General features: G+C 43.6%; 1 protein-coding gene across 1 annotated transcript in view; it reads right to left on the minus strand.

Annotated features, from left to right (window-relative positions):
* The window catches only part of LOC124544733, a 58,196-nt gene that overhangs the window by 10,243 nt on the left and 29,619 nt on the right, over nucleotides 1–18,334 (minus strand). Inside the window, exon 3 of the mRNA XM_047123385.1 lies at nucleotides 15,504–15,833. Coding sequence (XP_046979341.1) covers nucleotides 15,504–15,833 — 330 coding nt within the window. The remainder of the gene's footprint in view (nucleotides 1–15,503; nucleotides 15,834–18,334) is intronic.

Here is an 18,334-nt window from a genome sequence, read left to right on the forward strand (position 1 = left end):
TCACGCAGTATCGTATCTCCCATTTCATCTTCATCTACATCCTCTTCCATTTCCATAATATTGTCCTCAAGTACATCGCCCTTGTATAGACCCTCTATATACTCCTTCCACCTTTCTGCTTTCCCTTCTTTGCTTAGAGCTGGGTTTCCATCTGAGTTCTTAATATTCATACAAGTGGCTCTCTTTTCTCCAAATGTCTCTTTAATTTTCCTGTAGGCAGTATTTATGTTACCCCTAGTCCGATAAGCCTCTACATCCTTACATTTGTCCTCTAGCCATCCCTGCTTAGCCATTTTGCACTTCCTGTCGATCTCATTTTTGGACGTTTGTATCCCTTTTTGCCTGCTTCATTTAATGCATTTTTGTATTTTCTCCTTTTATCAATTAAATTCAATATTTCTTCTGTTACCCAAGGATTTCTACTAGCCCTCGTCTTTTTACCTACTTGATCCTCTGCTGCCTTCACTACTTCATCCCTCAGAGCTACCCATTCTTCTTCTACTGTATCTCTTTCCCCCATTCCTGTCATTGTTCCCTTATGCTCTCCCTGAAACTCTGTACAATCTCTAGTTCTTTCAGTTTATCCAGGTCCCATCTCCTTAGATTCCCACCTTTTGCAATTTCTTCAGTTTTAATCTACAGTTCATAACCAATAGATTGTGGTCAGAGTCCACATCTGCCCCTGGAAATGTCTTACAATTTAAAACCAGGTTCCTAAATCTCTGTGTTACCATTATATAATCTATCTGATACCTTCTAGTATCTCCAGGATTCTTCCATGTATACGACCTTCTTTTATGATTCTTGAACCAAGTGTTAGCTATACGACACACTAAAATATTTCTACTAAAATCTAGTCACGCATACACACACACACACACACACACACACACACACACACACACACACACACATACATACATACATACACGCACACACACAAAACATCTACATCTACATCTACATGGTTACTCTGCAATTCACACGTAAGTGCCTGGCTGAGGGTTCATAGTACCATTTGCATACTACTTCGCTACCATTCCACTCTCGAATGGCGCGTGGGAAAAAGGAACACCTAAATCTTTTCGTTCGAGTTCTGATTTCTCGTATTTTATTATGATGATCATTTCTCCCTACGTAGGTGGGTGTCAACAAAATATTTTCGCATTCGGAAGAGAAAGTTGGTGATTGAAATTTCGTAAATAGATCTCACCGCAAAGAAAACCGCCTTTGTTTCAGTGACTGCTACCAGAACTCGCGTATCATATCAGTGACACTCTCGCCCCTATTCCGCGATAACACGAAACGAGCTGCCCTTCTCTGCACTTTTTCGATATCCTCCGTCAATCATACCTGGTCCCACACCGCGCAGCAGTATTCCAGCAGAGGACGGACAAGTGTGATGTGCATCTACATCTACATCTACATTTATACTCCGCAAGCCACCCAACGGTGTGTGGCGGAGGGCACTTTACGTGCCACTGTCATTACCTCCCTTTCCTGTTCCAGTCGCGTATGGTTCGCGGGAAGAACGACTGTCTGAAAGCCTCCGTGCGCGCTCTAATCTCTCTAATTTTACATTCGTGATCTCCTCGGGAGGTATAAGTAGGGGGAAGCAATATATTCGATACCTCATCCAGAAACGCACCCTCTCGAAACCTGGACAGCAAGCTACACCGCGATGCAGAGCGCCTCTCTTGCAGAGTCTGCCACTTGAGTTTGAGCTGTCTCTGTAGTGGGTTTGTCGCATCTCCTAAGTGTTCTGCCAACAAAGCGCAATCTTTGTTTCGCCTTCCCCACAATATTATCTATGTGGTCTTTCCAATTAAGTTGCTCGTAATTGTAATTCCAAGGTATTTAGTCGAATTGACAGCCCTTAGATTTGTGCGATTTATCGTATACACAAAATTTATCGGATTTCTTTTAGTACACATGTGGATGACCTCGCACTTCTCTTTGTTTAGCGTCAATTACCACTTTTCGCACCATACAGAAATTCTCTCTAGATCATTTTGTAATTGGAATTAATCGTCTGATATTTTACTAGACGGTAAATTACCGCGTCATCTGCAAACAATCTAAGGGGGCTGCTCAGATTATCACCTAAATCATTTATGTAAATCAGGAGCAGCAGAAGGCCTATGACACTACCTTGCGTAACGACAGATATCACTTATGTTCTACTCCTACTCCTTGATTTACCGTCTATCACTACGAACTGTGACCTCTCTGAGAGGAAATCACGAATCCAGTCACACAACTGACACGATACTCCATATGCACGCAATTTGATTAATAGTCGCTTGTGAGGATCGGTATCAAAAGCCTTCTGGAATTCCAGGAATATGGAATCGATCTGAGATCCCTTGTCGATAGCACTCGTCTGCGCGCTACTTAATGCGTTCAGAAACGTCGCCTGCGGAATATACAGATAATGGGCAAACTAATATATGCCGTAATTTTTTTATTTGGCCAACAGATAAATTAATCTAAATTTTTTTGTATGAACAATATAATACACACTCTACGATAAAAGTATGCACCCTCACGTAATGCAGAACTGAGTGTCAATGTAAAAGAAGACGTGGAGTATTGCGTTGGTAGTAAAGAAACAGTAACAGCAGAGTGAAAATGTCAGGAGAGATCAGTAACTTCGAACGTGGACTACTCACTGGATATCACATGAGTAACGAATTTATCAGGGACATTTTAACCCTTCTAAAGCTGCCCTGCCCCAATCCACTGTTGATGATGTGATTGGAAGTGGAAACAAAAAGCTACCACAGCTAAATCAAGACCAGGGAGACATTATGTACTGATGGATAACGACGATCCAGCATTGCGGATGTTTTTTGGAAAAAATTGCATTAAATTAATAAAAGGAATCACTTGTCAGTTCCAGAATGCCAAAAACCATATAGGTTGGTTAGGCTGTTGTCCGTTATTGCGTTTTTTTTTTTTTTTTTTTCATCAGCTTCTGATTGGTTTGAAGCGGCCCGCCACGAATTCGTCTCCCTTTCCAACCTCTTCATCCTAGGGTAATACATGCAACCTAAGTCCTCAATTATTTCCTGGATGTATTCCAATCTCGGCCTTCCTCTACAGTTTTGGCCCTCTACGGCTCCCTCTACTACCATGGAAGTCATTCACTGGTATTTTAACAGGTATCCTATCATCCTGCCCCTTCTCCTTGTCAGTGTTTCCCACATATTCATTTCCTCTCCGATTCTGCCCTGAACCTCCTCATTTTTTATCTTATCAGTTCACCTAATTTTCAACATTCGTCTATTGCAACACATCTCAAATGCTCCGATTCTCTTCCGTTCCGGTTTTCCCACAGTCCATGTTTCACTCCCGTACAATGCTGTGCACCAAGCGTATATTCTCAGGAATTTCTTCCTTAAATTAAGGCCTATGTTTAATACTAGTACACTTCTATTAGCCAGGAATGCCCTTTCTGCCAGTGCTAGTCTGCTTTTGATGTGCTCCGTCCGTCACTGGTTATTTCGCTGCCTAGGTGGTAGAATTCCTTGACTTCATCTACTTCGTGATCAGCAATCCTGATGTTAAGTTTCTCGCTGTTCTCATTTCTGCTGCTTTTCATTACTTTCGTCTTTCTTCGATTTACTCATTACATATTCTGTACTCATTACATTGTTAATTCTATTCAACTGATCACGTAATTCTTCTTCACTTTCACGCAGGATAGTAATGTCATCAGCGAATCGTATCATTAATATCCTTTGGCCTTGAATTTTAATCCTACTCCTGAACGTTTCTTTTATTTCCATCATTGCTTCTTCGATGTACAGATTGAACTGTGGGGCCAAAAGACACTACTACCCGTCTTTCCCTGTACCTTACCCTATTTATCTCAGAATCTCGAACATCTTGCACAATTTTACATTGTCGAACGCTTTTCCCAGGTCGGCAAATCCTATGAACGTGTCTTGATTTTTCTTTAGTCTTGGTCCCATTATTAACCGCAACATCAGAATTGCCTCTCTGGTGTCTTTACCTTTCCAACAGCCAAACTGATCGTCATCTAGCGCATCCTCAATTTTCTTTTCCATTCTTCTGTATATAATTCTTGTAAGCAACTTGGATGCATGAGCTGTTAAGCTGATTGTGTGGTAATTCTCGCACTTGTCAGTTCTTGTCGTCTTCGGAATTGTGTGGATGATGCTTTTCCGAAAGTCCGATGGTATGTCGCCAGACCCAAACATTCTACACACCAACGGGAATAGTCGTTTTGTTGCCACTTCTCCCAACGATTTCAGAAATTCTGATTAGATGTTATTTATCGCTTCTGTCTTATTTGATCTTAAGGCCTCCAAAGCTCTCGTAAATTCTGATCCTAATACTGGATCCCCTATCTCTTCAAAATGGACTCCTGCTTCTTCTTCTATCACATTAGACAAATCTTCCCTCCTCAAAGAGACTTTCAATGTACTCTTTCCACCTATCCGCTGTCTCCTCTGCATTTAACTGTGGAATTCCCGTTGCACTCTTGATGCTATTTTCACTTTCCTACATGCTGAGTCAGTCCTTCGACAATAATTTCATTTTCGATTTCATCGCACTTTTTCTGCCGCCATTCCGTCTTAGCTTTGCTGCATTTTCTGTTGATTTCATTCATCAGTGACTTGTATTTAAGTACTCCTGAATTTTCTGGAACATTTTTGTGCTTCCCTTGCTGCGCTTAAGAAAACGCTAAATGCGGATGGTTATTTGAACACCTCTTACGGCATTGTGTAAATTGTGTAGAAGAGGAACAATTCGGAGACGGTAATTGTATCAACATGAAAATACTCCCTGTTGTAAAGCAGCATCTGTGACGCAATAGCCTGTGGGCAATAACGTTCCTGAAGTGGGCTGGCGTGCCCAGAGTGCTGACCTGAGCCCGATGGAACGCCTTTGGGGTGATTTAGAACGTCGGCTTCATTACAAACCGCAGCGTCCAGTGTCCCGATACGTTCTCTAGTTTCTAATATTGAGAAAGAACTGGTTGCTATTTCTCCACAGACATTCCGACACCTCATTGCAAGTGTTCTCAAAAGAGTTCAAGACGTCGTAAGGGTTAGGGTGGGCACGTCTCACATTAATGTGCACTAAGAGGTGTCGGGACACTTTTGATCAGACAGTATACACCTGGATGGGAAACTTAATGGCCCGTGTTGACAATAAGCATTGGATACATATCAGGAAAAGTGTGCCACATTCGGTCGACGACATTCGGGAAGCAGATCTTTTGGTGAAGTCTAGAGGAAGTACGATGTTTCCAAAGCTACAACCTTGTTCCTCTTAGTTCACAAGTGGAATCATTCCATTTCACATTCATTATCACGATGGAAATGCGTGCTTGTTTAGATTGAGTTGATCCGTGAAATCTTTATAATGTGGTCAATTTTGTGCCAGTTAGTTTTATTTTCTACTGATTTGTGCTTCTAAAAATACTTCCATTAGCTTATGTTCCCTACAACTGATCATGAGTGAGTGAATATGAGTGTGTCTGGAATTCCAGTGTTCCGATGGGCAACCACAGTTAGTGTGTGTGTAGTGTGCAGTTACTGGCAATCTAACCCGGTTGGGTAGTTTAGCACTGAGCGAAAATTGAGAGTAGAGCCAAGGTCAAACTTTAGGTTCAAACTTTGTCGTGTGGTAATGGGTCAGACTACGGATCTCACTCCCCCTCCACTAGGTTTGAAAGCCATCCGTTTTTCAGTTAGGCGCCATTCTCGCCACTCGGACGACACCTGCGTAAGTGAATGGTGACGCTCTTCTGCGCTCGCTCTTTCAACTGTGGATACAGGTATTTCAGTGCGTTAATTTGACTTGTAGGAGTTTTTAATCTGTTCTGTTTAATAATGAGTTATATTAGGCTGCAGTGTCTACGTTCAGTATTATAGTACTCTTATTTCATTTCGTGCATGAGATAACTTGATGGTCATCGCTTTGATCGGACTTCAGCTATCACACCGCGTAGCCAGAGTCCGGTGCTTTAAGCACTGTGGGCTCTATCTTTTATTAAATGTGTTTGCTTAGTAATCTATGTATCGTGTGGAGGATTTTGTGTGGAGTAAAACTATTTTTAATTGGTCACTCTTTGTGTTTAACATCGATTCGGTTGTCCATCAGGACTCCACGTGTTCGCGATTTCCCAGATTATGAAGAACACTACTATGCACTTTTTAGTGTGTGAGATTCTGTCCCGAACGAACTCCTATATCCAGGGAGAAAAACTGTACGTTATTCGTTAGCGACTTTTCTGATGTTTAGTAAAATGCTTGACCTTATGTGTATTTGAGATAATGGCAGGTACTGATCTCTCTATTCGCTCTCTGGTTGCCTTAGTAGTGGTAGTAGGGGTAGAATAAATCGTTGCCTGCCTTTCCATTGTAAGAATTTAATTGAAAGGACGTGTTTTTTGTTTTTTTTTTTTGCATCCTAGTTTGGGACGTTGGTATTTCTGATGCGAATCTGAATCCAGCCTCAATGACCCTTGAAGCCATACCCCCCCCCCCCCCCCCCAATGTAATTTCGTATTAAATGACTCCTATGTAATCATCATTTACTTTTATCTGCTCTTATGTGTACCGTGAATTTTCTTTAGTTAATGTACTTCAGTATTGGTGACAATTCCGTATATTTACCTAAACGAATCCTCACCGCTCCTGACGAAAGGATCGCCCTGACTCCGTAAAGAATTTGCCACCACCGATTCCGCTGTCCAATTTCACACATGTACTTACTTCTGAATGATCAATATGCAGGTTATATTAGAACAGATCAAAAGACAGAAATCAGCGGAATGAGAACCCCCTTATTCAGCAACTAGGTTCGTGTGTTTATTAATAATAGAGGACGTACTAAAATAGATGTCATACCTGTCACGTGCCGACCCTGGTCGGGAACTGTCGTGAACAGTGGTCGCTAATATTCACAATTGCTTGCTCCGCTATTTCAAGGTTACTTCTCAACCACGATATTATTGCACTTGGCTCCTCTCGGGAACACGTGGTGACATTGCAGTGAACAAGTACGCCTCAAACTGTCAAAGCTTTCAGATTAGTTGTGCATATACTATCAATCCCGATTACACGCTGACTCATTGTAAGCCGACCGAAACGCCCTTACTCCCCTATGCAATAATATTGTGGTGCACTAATGCTGTTCTCACAACTCATACGAATATCGGTGCGTGCAAACAAGCCTAACGAGGATAAGTGTAACTACTTCTCTGGCCACAAGGAGGGTTGGTTTCGTCTTGCGTTTAGCGCCGATGGCAGTAGTGGTGTTGATCGGCAGTATCGTTGGGGTGCCGTCGTAATTAGCGATTGTACGGATCGGTTGCAAGGATTTGACCTTGAGATGATTCGGCTGTGGATGAAAACGAAGTTGGTTGAGCGAAATGGCAAATGGTTCAGTTTCACAAGCTGTAAACACGACATTGTGTTACGTGTTAATGCTAGAATTGAAAAAAAATGTAATTATTGGTAACTTATGTAATCAGTATTACAGTAATTATGTGATATTCATAACAGTAATGATATTTTAAAAATGATCAAAACACAATCGAACCCTACTGTTTTTACTCCTCAGAAAATTTAATTTTACCTCCCAGGTGTGATTATCCCAGGCTGGAAACACCTACAATAAAGATAAGGTGAACGGCCGAATTTACTGTGGCGGGCCTCGGCCCCTGGAACCTTTCTGTATTGTTTGGTCGTTTACCGATCGGTTCGGTAGTTGAGCGCACCGAGTGGTAGAGTTAACGCAACCCAGCCTCCGTACACTTCCATAAGCCATTCAGTGTACTCATGCGGTGTTGTCTCCCCTAGCAAATCAAAGACACGTGAACACAACTACGGGGGTGCTTGCCCCAAGACTGCACTCCTGGCATGGCGCACCACAGCGCATGCAGTGCCCCAAACGCGAAGCCGCCAGCCTACACAACTATCAGGCACGTAATCCCGTTATTGCTTCCGAAAAATGTTTTCACAGTTGAAGTGGTGGAAGAAAATGAGAAGGTTGGTACCTTCACTTCCCAGTATCACCTAAATGGCTGTTGTTGTTTATGTGTGCTACGTCTGCCTGCTTATGCCAGCACAGTAGCTCAGTGTGTTCGGTCAGAGGGTTATCTGCCCTCTGTACTAAAGAAACTGAGTCAACGGCTCACCACTGAACTTGAACGGCTGTCATGGGACATCCGCACCGAACAAATGCAGCGAACAAAAAGAAAAAAAGAAAAAGAAAAGCTGAGTGGTTACGTGCTTGCTTCCCATGCAGTGGGGCCAGTTTCGATTCCTGGCTGGGTTGGAGATTTTCTCCGCTCGTGGAGTGGGTGCTGTGTTGTCCTCATTATCATTTCATACTCATCAACGGCACGCAAGTCGCCCCACCCAATGTTGCATCGACTGAAATAAGACTTGCACTCGGCGGCCGATCTTCCCCGGACGGGGACTCCCGAGTAAACATGCTATACGCTCATTTCTCAATTCCATGTGTGTTATATTTGAAATGAAGCCGGGATGCAGTATGATACTTTACTACTGACAGAATTCGACTAGTGTGTCTGGCCTTCCTTGGAATAACTACGCAAAATTTGATGCCCGATAAGGATTGTTCGACTGAGTTAGTCATTTCAGGACTTGCTAAACAAATGTACCTTCAGGTGAAAAGGTTTGGCTGTAGCTCTTTGATGGACTCTCACGCCGCAGTTCCACAACCACATTGGTGGATTCTCACGTACGACCGCAGTTCCACAACCAAATTAAGGGCTACCTTCCTGATTACGCAGTACCTCGCCACAAAGTTGCTCTTGCGCATTTCAAAAGAGTTCGCCTCGTCCTGCAGATTATTTTGACAAGTCGCATGGTCCTTAACAGTACCATGCACACCGTTCCATTTCCATGATTCTCGGCTGAAATGCATTCATAATAACATTTACGAACTCACTTTCCACTTGGGTACCTCTCGGTAATTCATCAATAAAACATAATCATTACATCCAAAACTAAAAGTCGCTCATTATTTCTATTACTACAAATTGCCTTCATACTCAAGGCACACTGAAACGACCGAATGATCTTACCGACACCTCATCACCTTTTGTCACAGTAGACGAAAAATCAGCAAGCAGACGAATTAGTAACAGACCGCAGTAGCACACAGAATTGCAACTTCGGCTACTGAACCCAGAATGACGTCACTACCGAGGCTAACCTACGGAATTGAACGGTGTGGACGATACAGAGTAGGGCTACAGCTACTGGAGTGGCCGATCGGGTGTATTCTCCGACTGATACATTAGAAGTACATTAGAAACTAAATACGAGGGGACTTCAAAAAGTAAGTTACAAATTATTACGGCAGGGCAGGTGACTTTTACTGACTGCTGCAATACGCTTCACAGTGACACAAATACATGATATTTTCTTTCCAGCATAGTCACCAAGTTTCTGTCATCAGTAGTCAGAACAATTTACCAACCGTTCAATTCCTCCTCGGTCCCGGAGCCATTCGAGAACTGCTGTGTGAACGTCCTCATCACTGGAAAATCTTTCTCCTCGGACGTTGTTTCAGCTTCCCGACAAGCTGGGAATCGTACATTGGAAGATCTGGACGCTATGGAGGATCAGCATCACCATCGTCTTTGGGGCCTTGGTGAAACTGTTGGCACCATTTCATGACAGATGGACGCGACATTGCTTTTGGTCCATATATCGCCAGTATTTCACGGTAAATCCGTGTGCAGTTTAGAAGTTTTGCCCACAATAACCGCACTGATACGCGTGAAATACGTCTCAATTTCCAGCATAATTGCAGTCCTTCACTGTGAGGCATGTGTTATGGATTCAGGAGTAGAAGTGTCTCGTCAGGGAACCTGGAACATGTACACATGTACTCTCTTTTGACAATACGCCACTCTCGTTGTACAGCGGTCTTAGCTAGGACCAACATGAGCAACTTAGTCTGAAGCCCCTGCATACCTCGTTATTGACTGCCAATTTTCTTTTTTGTTTAAGCTGTATAAAGTTATGATTGTTTTGTCAGTTGCGCTCGACTCCTTCCACGAAGTCGAGAGTTGTCTTTGGACCTTGTTGTTTAACATACCGCTCTCACGTTAACATGGATCAGTGAGATGAATATCACAAATTTTACTTTGCGACGATTCTGTCTTACATACCGAGGACTGGGGCCGTGGCGCATCCTGCAGAAACTGGTAGTTCTCAGGGTTGCAACCAGTCTGTGTCCACGGGTGGCGAGTTTTCTGTGTGAGTGATAACTAATCGACCTTAGGCCGCAGTTCGTTACTGGAGACCGGCAGCTGGTTACAGACAATGCGCGTTCCTTTCGTCAGTAACTTTCTAGTTACGCCCGTGAAAGCGTTATCTTGTTGAATATGGGCCAATATAATACCCAAAACGGATCCCGACTGCCGAACTATTGGCTTGGGGCCCCTTTGTTCAATAGAATCGAGACACTGAAGCACATTCGCTTTCTCGCGAACGTCTATGAAACTGCGTACATGCGCGCCATGCTTGACATGTCACCTCAAAGACTATCCGACTCTGGACGACTGTCTGTTGGAGCGGTGCATCTTTGCCAAGGAGTTGGCTAGTATCTCTTAGTGGTACGCGTAACCCTTAACTGCTACCAGTCAGAGCAGTGGCCGCGTATATTTCGGTTGGGAAGCTTCATGGAGCTACACAGAATGCACTCTTGTTGCTGGCAGTACATCGAGCGGACTTGATGTAGACACATTTCATGTCTTGCAGAGATAAGCGCATTCAACAGACAACTTTCACCAGTATGGTGAAATTGCAGGAAGAGACAAGTACTCCAGCTGCATACACGTGGTAGAAATTCTACACGTGCTTTAATACTGTTCGGAATTGTGTTGCTTTCCGTATTGCATTTTTCATTCTAACTTTCTATGGGGAGCGTAGTGCCTTAGTTCTGTCTTTTAATACCATCAGACCACTTGGTGTTCAGTTCCCATTTCTACTATAACAATCCATGCATTCAAGTGTCATAAAAACAGATTCTGTCACTCGAAAGAATATATTCAAAAAAACTTGGAAACTTATGTTGAATTTTCTTTGTGGTATGGCGGCTGGTGGGGATGTTAAATGTTTTGATCTGATACTTGTATTTGTCCATTACGAATAAATTTGTAGATGTTGCTTTTTTGAAAGATTTATTGTATATCTGATATGTTTGATCTTTCTGAATTTATTATCTTGGGCCTCTTCTTTTGTTGAAAAGTTTTACTAGGTGTCCCAAACCTCTAGATGCGGACACTTAAAATTTGGCTCAGGAAAACGTGTCCCATTGACTTTCCGTGGATAAAAGGCGGCAAAAATACACAGCGCTTGACGTCCGTGGAAGTATTACAGCACTACAAGTAAGACTACCTAATGCAGTACTTCGAGACACTCGGCAGCAGAGACAGCGCCATCAGGATTTGTTTCTTGCAACACACCACTTCGTAGATTTACACGTTCTTCGACATCATAGGTCACAAATGACAAAGATGTTTGTCCTGCAGACACTGAACTTAATACACGTGAAGCACTCTATTACCATATTTACAGCCGATGTTTTAATTTAAATTTTGTCTGCGTTACTTCCGAGTATCCTACCCCTTTCGTTGCACTTTGCGAACTTTTGTCAGCTTCGGAACTTCATCACAACAGTCAAATCGTGTTATTAATGGGTGATGTTCAGTATTTGGAAATATATACAGGGCGTTCCTTTTAACTGGTGACATTGAAATATCTCGAAAACTACACTTCGTATCAATAAAAGGTTATACTGTAATTTCTTTGTCTGCGAGGGGACATCCGTTGGTAGCACACTAAACCCTCCACCCCACCCCGTGCTTGGGTGGTGGGGGTCAACTTTGAAATCTTCAATGGGAACCCCCATTTTTTACTGCAGATTACGATTCCAAAGCAAAATCAACATACATTTTGCCTGAAGCATTTTCTTCATTTCGCCACAGATGGCTCTGTAATCGGAGGAATAGAAATCGGTAGACAATCGTAATTTGCGACATGCTACTGAATGGTCTTTGAATATACAACGGCACTTGGGACCCCAGTTCCATTCTGCGAGGATAAGACAGGGCAGCATTTCATCACTTCTAATTATGGAACCCATTTGCAATGTTGCATTCCTCCGACATAGCGAACAGGGGTCTACTCGACTTGCCACCGGTGGCCATGTAGCGAACTACGATGTATCATGACAGGCGCTACACTGTGGCCAGAGCTCATGTATCGTGCAGACGTAGAACAGATAGCGGCTCTAAATATTACAGTATTTGCGCAGTGGTTACTGCTTGCACACCTACCTGCCATTTGGAGAACAGATGATAAATGTTGGAAACACAGGAGAAAAACTGAAATGATCCTGATTTACGGAGAATATAGGAGAAATGTGGAGGCTGCTGTTGCCTTATATGCCGAGCGTTTTCCACAAAAAGGTCACTCTCGTTTGTTCTTTTGCTAGGCTGTGAACGCCTCTATGCCTCATGGCAGATTGTAGACCGGCGAAAGGAAACGAAGCAAACCCCTTACAGAAGAAACTAATGAAATATCTGTACTAGCGGCAGTGCGCCACAAGAAGGCTCAAATGGCTCTGAGCACTATGGGACTTCACTTCTGAGGTCATCAGTCCCCTAGAACTTAGAACTACTTAAGCCTAACAAACCTAAGGACATCACACACATCCATGCCCGAGGCAGGATTCGAACCTGCGACCGTATCGGTTGTGCGGTTCCAGACTGTAGCGCCTAGAACCGCTCGGTCACCCCGGCTGGTGCAGTGCGCCACAACCCACAGATAAGCGCCCGACAGTTATACCGCAGTTCCGGTATGTCCGTAGGTGGTATTACCACAGTACGGCATAGTCATAAGTATCATCCATACCACGTGTCACTGTACCACAAACTTCATGACACCCATTTCCATAACCGGGTAGTACTTTGTGAACGGGCACGTAAGACAGCGCAAACGACCCCCGCGTTCTTTGGCGAGGTTCTAATTTCCGATGAGTCTGCATTCACGAACCATGGTAACGTTAAGTGGCATAACATGCATTAATGGGGAGTAGACAATTCCCACTGGTTACGGAAAGTTGAACATCAAGATCCTTGGTCGGTAAATGTATGGCTTGGCGTTATGGGGAAAAACTCGGTGATCCGTATTTTATCGACAGCACGTTGAAGTGATGCAAATATCTAACGTTTTTGGACCAGAAAATGCCGGTACTACTGCAGGATGTTGACCTGGATGTTCGACAACGAATGTGGTTTTAGCATGACGGTTGCTCAGCTTGAAGCACGGGAGGCATTAGATTGTGTTTTCAGTGGTCGGTGTATTTGCAAAGGTAGCCCTATTAATTGGCCTGCTAGGTCCAAGGATTTGACGTCATCGCATTTGTATCTGTGGGGATATTTAAAAAATAAGGTGTACCAGCAAGTGCCAATAGGACGTGAATACATGGTCGACGGCATCACAAACGCCTGTGCTGAAATTCCCGCAGATATGCTTCTTCCTTTATACAGTCATTTGAGAAGCGGACCACTAAGTGTATTAAAGTTGGCGGTACTACGTTTGAATACTTATTTTAACTGTAAAAGCAGAACAGCGTTCGCCTCGAGCCGTGGCCACAGTGGTGCGACGAGTAGTCCACTGTTCGATCTGTCGGAGGAATACAACGTTGCGAATGGGGTTTCCAGTTACAAGTTATGAACTACAGGCCTGTCCTACTCTCGCAGCATGGAGGTGGAATCCCACGAGCCATTGGATACTCAACGGCCACTGAGTAGCATATCGTAAATTACGATTGTTTACCCAGTTCTATTCCTCCGAATACGCCGCCATCTGTGGCGAAACGAAGAAAATTCTTCAGACAAAAGGTATGTAGATTTTGTCGTAGAATCGTAATATGCAAGAAGAAACTGAGGTTCTCGCTGAAGATTTCAAAGTTGACCCCCGCCACCCACGCGCGGGGTGGGGTGGCGGGTTTAGTGTGGCATCCTTGGATGTCCCCTTTCGAGACAAACAAATTGAATTACAACTTTGTTTGATACGATGTGTAGTTTTCGAGATATTTCAACGTCTCCAGTTAAAATGTACACCCTGTATTTAAGGGCGGAAACCAGGTTCAAAATCTGACATGAAGTTACAGGTTCACTTTTAAAAGGAGTGGCAGGCTTAAGTCATTAACATACCAAAATTGTAGTGTTACAAGACGATGGGTCGAATTGTGACAGGAGCAGGTTACATTAATTTTTGAAGTGCAGTAGAGGTGAAGGAAGAAGAAAGTGATGGTGATTACAGAAAGCTTCATACTGTAAGTGTCATCGAGTTTAGATGATATGCTCCGAGGGTGAGTCAAATGAAAACCCTAAATACTTTTTAAATATTATTTATTGTGCAGAAGTGGTACAAAGCTGTATCACTTTTCAACATAATCTCCCCCAGCACTTACAAAGTGCATCAATTTTCTTCAGAAATTGGTTGCAGGCCGCAGATGGTTTTTAAGGAGATCTGTTTATGATGCACTGGTGACAGTGGTCCCTGTAGGTATGTAATGCTCCAAAATGACGTCTTTTCCGTCTCAAGAGAGAGTCAGCATAACCTTCCCTGCTGATGGTTCTGTTAGAAACTCCCTTGATTTTGGTGATGAGGAACGGCGCCATTCCTTGCTCGCTCTCTTCGTTTCCGGTTGGTGGAAGTGAACCCAGGTTTCGTCCCCAGTAACGATTCCTGCAAGGAAGCCATCACTTTCTCGTTCAAGGCGCCGAAGAAGTTCTTCACAAGCAACAACACGTCGTTCTCTCATTTCAGGAGTCAGCTGCCGTGGCACCCATCTTGCAGACACTTCGTGAAACTGGAGCACATGATGCACAATGTGGTGTGCTGACCCGTGACTAATCTGTAAACGTACTGCAGTGTCATTCAGTGTCACTCGGCGGTTTTCCTTCAGTATGGCTTCAACTGCTGCAATGTTCTGTGGAGTCACAACTCGTTGTGCCTGACCTGGACGAGGAGCATCTTCCACTGAAGTCACACCATTCGCGAAATTCCTACTCCATTCGTAGACTTGCTGCTGTGACAATCATGCATCACCGTACTGAATCTTCGATCGTCGATGAATTTCAACAGGTTTCACACCTTCACTACGCAAAAATGGAATAACAGAACGCTGTTCTTCCCTGGTGCAAGTCGCAAGTGGGGCGGCCATCTTTATACTGATACTGCGACGGTATGTGCGCATCTGCACTAAGCTGCCTCCTACAGGCCATTCTGCACGCTGTTTGTAGCACGCTTACCAACTTACAGGATAACGGCGCGAAATTTCGATTTGTTATTAGAAATTTAAGGTTTTCATTTGACTCACCCTCGTACTTAGGGACAAGCACGAATAATTTTGCCCTCTGAGCGCGTAGATTAGGGGTGGGCACGCATTCGCTAGCGACGACTTACGTAGTCGCTGACGGTGACGTCGACGTGGCGGGCGAGTGCGTCGAGCAGGGCGTGCGTGGAGACGCCGCGCAGCCACGCGTCCCAGTCGAGGCGGAACTGGCAGACGAGCGGCACGTCTGCGAGGCGGTGGGCGCGGAACGCGGGCTCGAAGAAGTCGGCGTCGCCCTGCTGGGGGGCCGGCTCCTCCAGGGGGCGGCACACCGCGTCCGGCAGGCCGCGCAGCCCCACCACCAGCGCCCCCGTGTGCGGGGGGCGGCCGGGCGAGGGGGGCGGCGGGGGCGACGCCGGCGCCGGCGCCTCGCCAGAGTCCTCCTCCCTCTCCCCCTCCTCCTGAGGTATTCGAGGACACTGACTTCAGTCAAACGATTCTAAAATACACCGCTCGTTAAAAAAATTTGAAACGTGCAGGTCGACACGAATTCTAAATTATTAACAGAATGATTTTATTTTATTTTTATATTTATTTATTTTGCTAAAATATTGTCTACATAGCTTAATATACTACGTTTGCTATGTCATCCCCACGACGTTATTGTGAAAATTTACGAAACTAGCGCGGCGATATAAAAAACAATCGTTGTTGTTGTTGTTGATGTGGTCTTCAGTCCAGAGACTGGTTTGATGCAGCTGTCCACACTACTCTATCCTGTGCAAACTTCTTCATCTCCCAGTACCTACTGCAACCTACATCCCTCTGAATCTGTTTAGTGTATTCATCTCTTGGTCTCCCTCTACGATTTTTACTCTCCACGCTGCCCTCCAATTCTAAACTGGTGATCACTTGATGCCTCAGAATATGCCCTACCAAGCGATCCATAAATTCCTCTTCATTAGTTATGTGATCTATCCATCTAATCTTCAGCATTCTTCTGTAGCACCACATTTCGAAAGCTTGCATTCTCTTCTTGTCTAAACTATTTATCGTCCACGTGTCACTCTCATACATGGCTATACTCCATACAAATACTTTCAGAAACGACTTCCTGACACACAAATCTATACTCGATGTTAACAAATTTCTCTTCTTCAGAAACGCTTGCCTTGTCATTGCCAGTCTACATTTTATATCCTCTCTACTTCGACCATCATCACTTATTTTGCTCCCCAAATAGCAAAACTCCTTTACTACTTAAAGCGTCTCATTTCCTAATCTAATTCCCTCAGCATCATCCGATTTAATTCGACTACATTCCATTATTCTCGTTTTGCATTTGTTGATGATCATCTTATAGCCTCCTTTCAAGACACTGTCCATTCCTTTCAGCTGCTCTTTCAGGTCCTTTGCTATCTCTGACAGAATTACAATGTCATCGGCGAACCTCAAAGTTTTTATTTCTCCTCCATGGATTTTAATTCCAACTCCGAATTTTTTTGTTTCCTTTACTGCTTGCTCAATATACAGATTGAATAACAACGCGGATAGGCTACAACCCTGTCTCACTCCCTTCACAACCACTGCTTCCCTTTCATGCCCATCGACTATAACTGCCATCTGGTTCCTGTACAAATTGTAAATAGCCTTTCGCTCCCTGTATTTTACCCCTGCCACCTTCAGAATTTGAAAGAGAGTATTCCAGTCAATATTGTCAAAAGCTTTCTCTAAGTCTACAAATGCTAGAAACGTAGGTTGGACTTTCGTTAATCTATTTTCTAATATAAGTCGTAGGGTCAGTATTGTCTGACGTGTTCCATCATTTCTACAGAATCCAAACTTATCTTCCGGAAAGTCTTTATACTTACTTCAGCAAAAGCAATTATTGTATGACATTACTATTTTCTGATGATCATGTCGTAATTGGCGATAACAAAAACGCATTTCAAAGTGCTGCTCACATTTCTTCCACAACAGCTAAATTATATAATCTATTAGTATTTTCAAAGAAAACAAAAGTTACGGTTTCAGTTGGCAGGACCCAATTCGCAGCAAAATACGAGGGTTGCCCAGAAAATAATGCACGGCATTTTTTTCCTCAGCTAATACACAATGCTACGAATGTGAAACGTCACGTATGTCTTATCTGAAGTCTCCTGAGTGAGCGCGCAAAGTTTCCGCCACTTCCAATAGATTGCGTAGCTGCAGGACACTCTCAAAATGGCGTCTGTAGGTGATGCACATTACAAGCAATGTGCCGTCATTGAATTTCTCAAAAAAATGTGCAAATGTGTGTGAAATCTTATGGGACTTAACTGCTAAGGTCATCAGTCCCTAAGCTTACACACTACTTAACCTAAATTAACGCAGAACAGGGAATCAGCGATCATAAAGCGGTTACGGCATCGATGATTTCAGCCGTAAATAGAAATATTAAAAAAGGTAGGAAGATTTTTCTGTTTAGCCAAAAGTGACAAAAAGCAGATTACAGAGTACCTGACGGCTCAACATAAAAGTTTTAAGTACAGATAGTGTTGAGGATCAGTGGAAAATTTCAAAACCATCGTACAATATGCGTTAGATGAGTGTATGCCAAGCAAGATCGTAAGAGATGGAAAAGAGCCACCGTGGTACAACAACCGAGTTAGAAAGCTGCTGCGGAAGCAGAGGGAACTTCACAGCAGACATAAACATAGCCAAAGCCTTGCAGTCAAACAAAAATTACGCGAAGCGAAATGTAGTGTGAGGAGGGCTATGCGAGAGGCGTTCAATGAATTCGAAAGTAAAGTTCTATGTAAGAAATTTTGGTCTTATGTCAAAGCGGTAGGTGGATCAAAACAAAATGTCCAGACACTCTGTGACCAAAATGGTACTGAAACAGAGAATGACAGACTAAAGGCCGAAATACTAAATGTCTTTTTCCAAAGCTGTTTCACAGAGGAAGACTGCACTGTAGTTC

The sequence above is a fragment of the Schistocerca americana genome, chromosome 8 (assembly GCF_021461395.2).
Source record: "Schistocerca americana isolate TAMUIC-IGC-003095 chromosome 8, iqSchAmer2.1, whole genome shotgun sequence".
Classification (NCBI taxonomy): domain Eukaryota; kingdom Metazoa; phylum Arthropoda; class Insecta; order Orthoptera; family Acrididae; genus Schistocerca; species Schistocerca americana.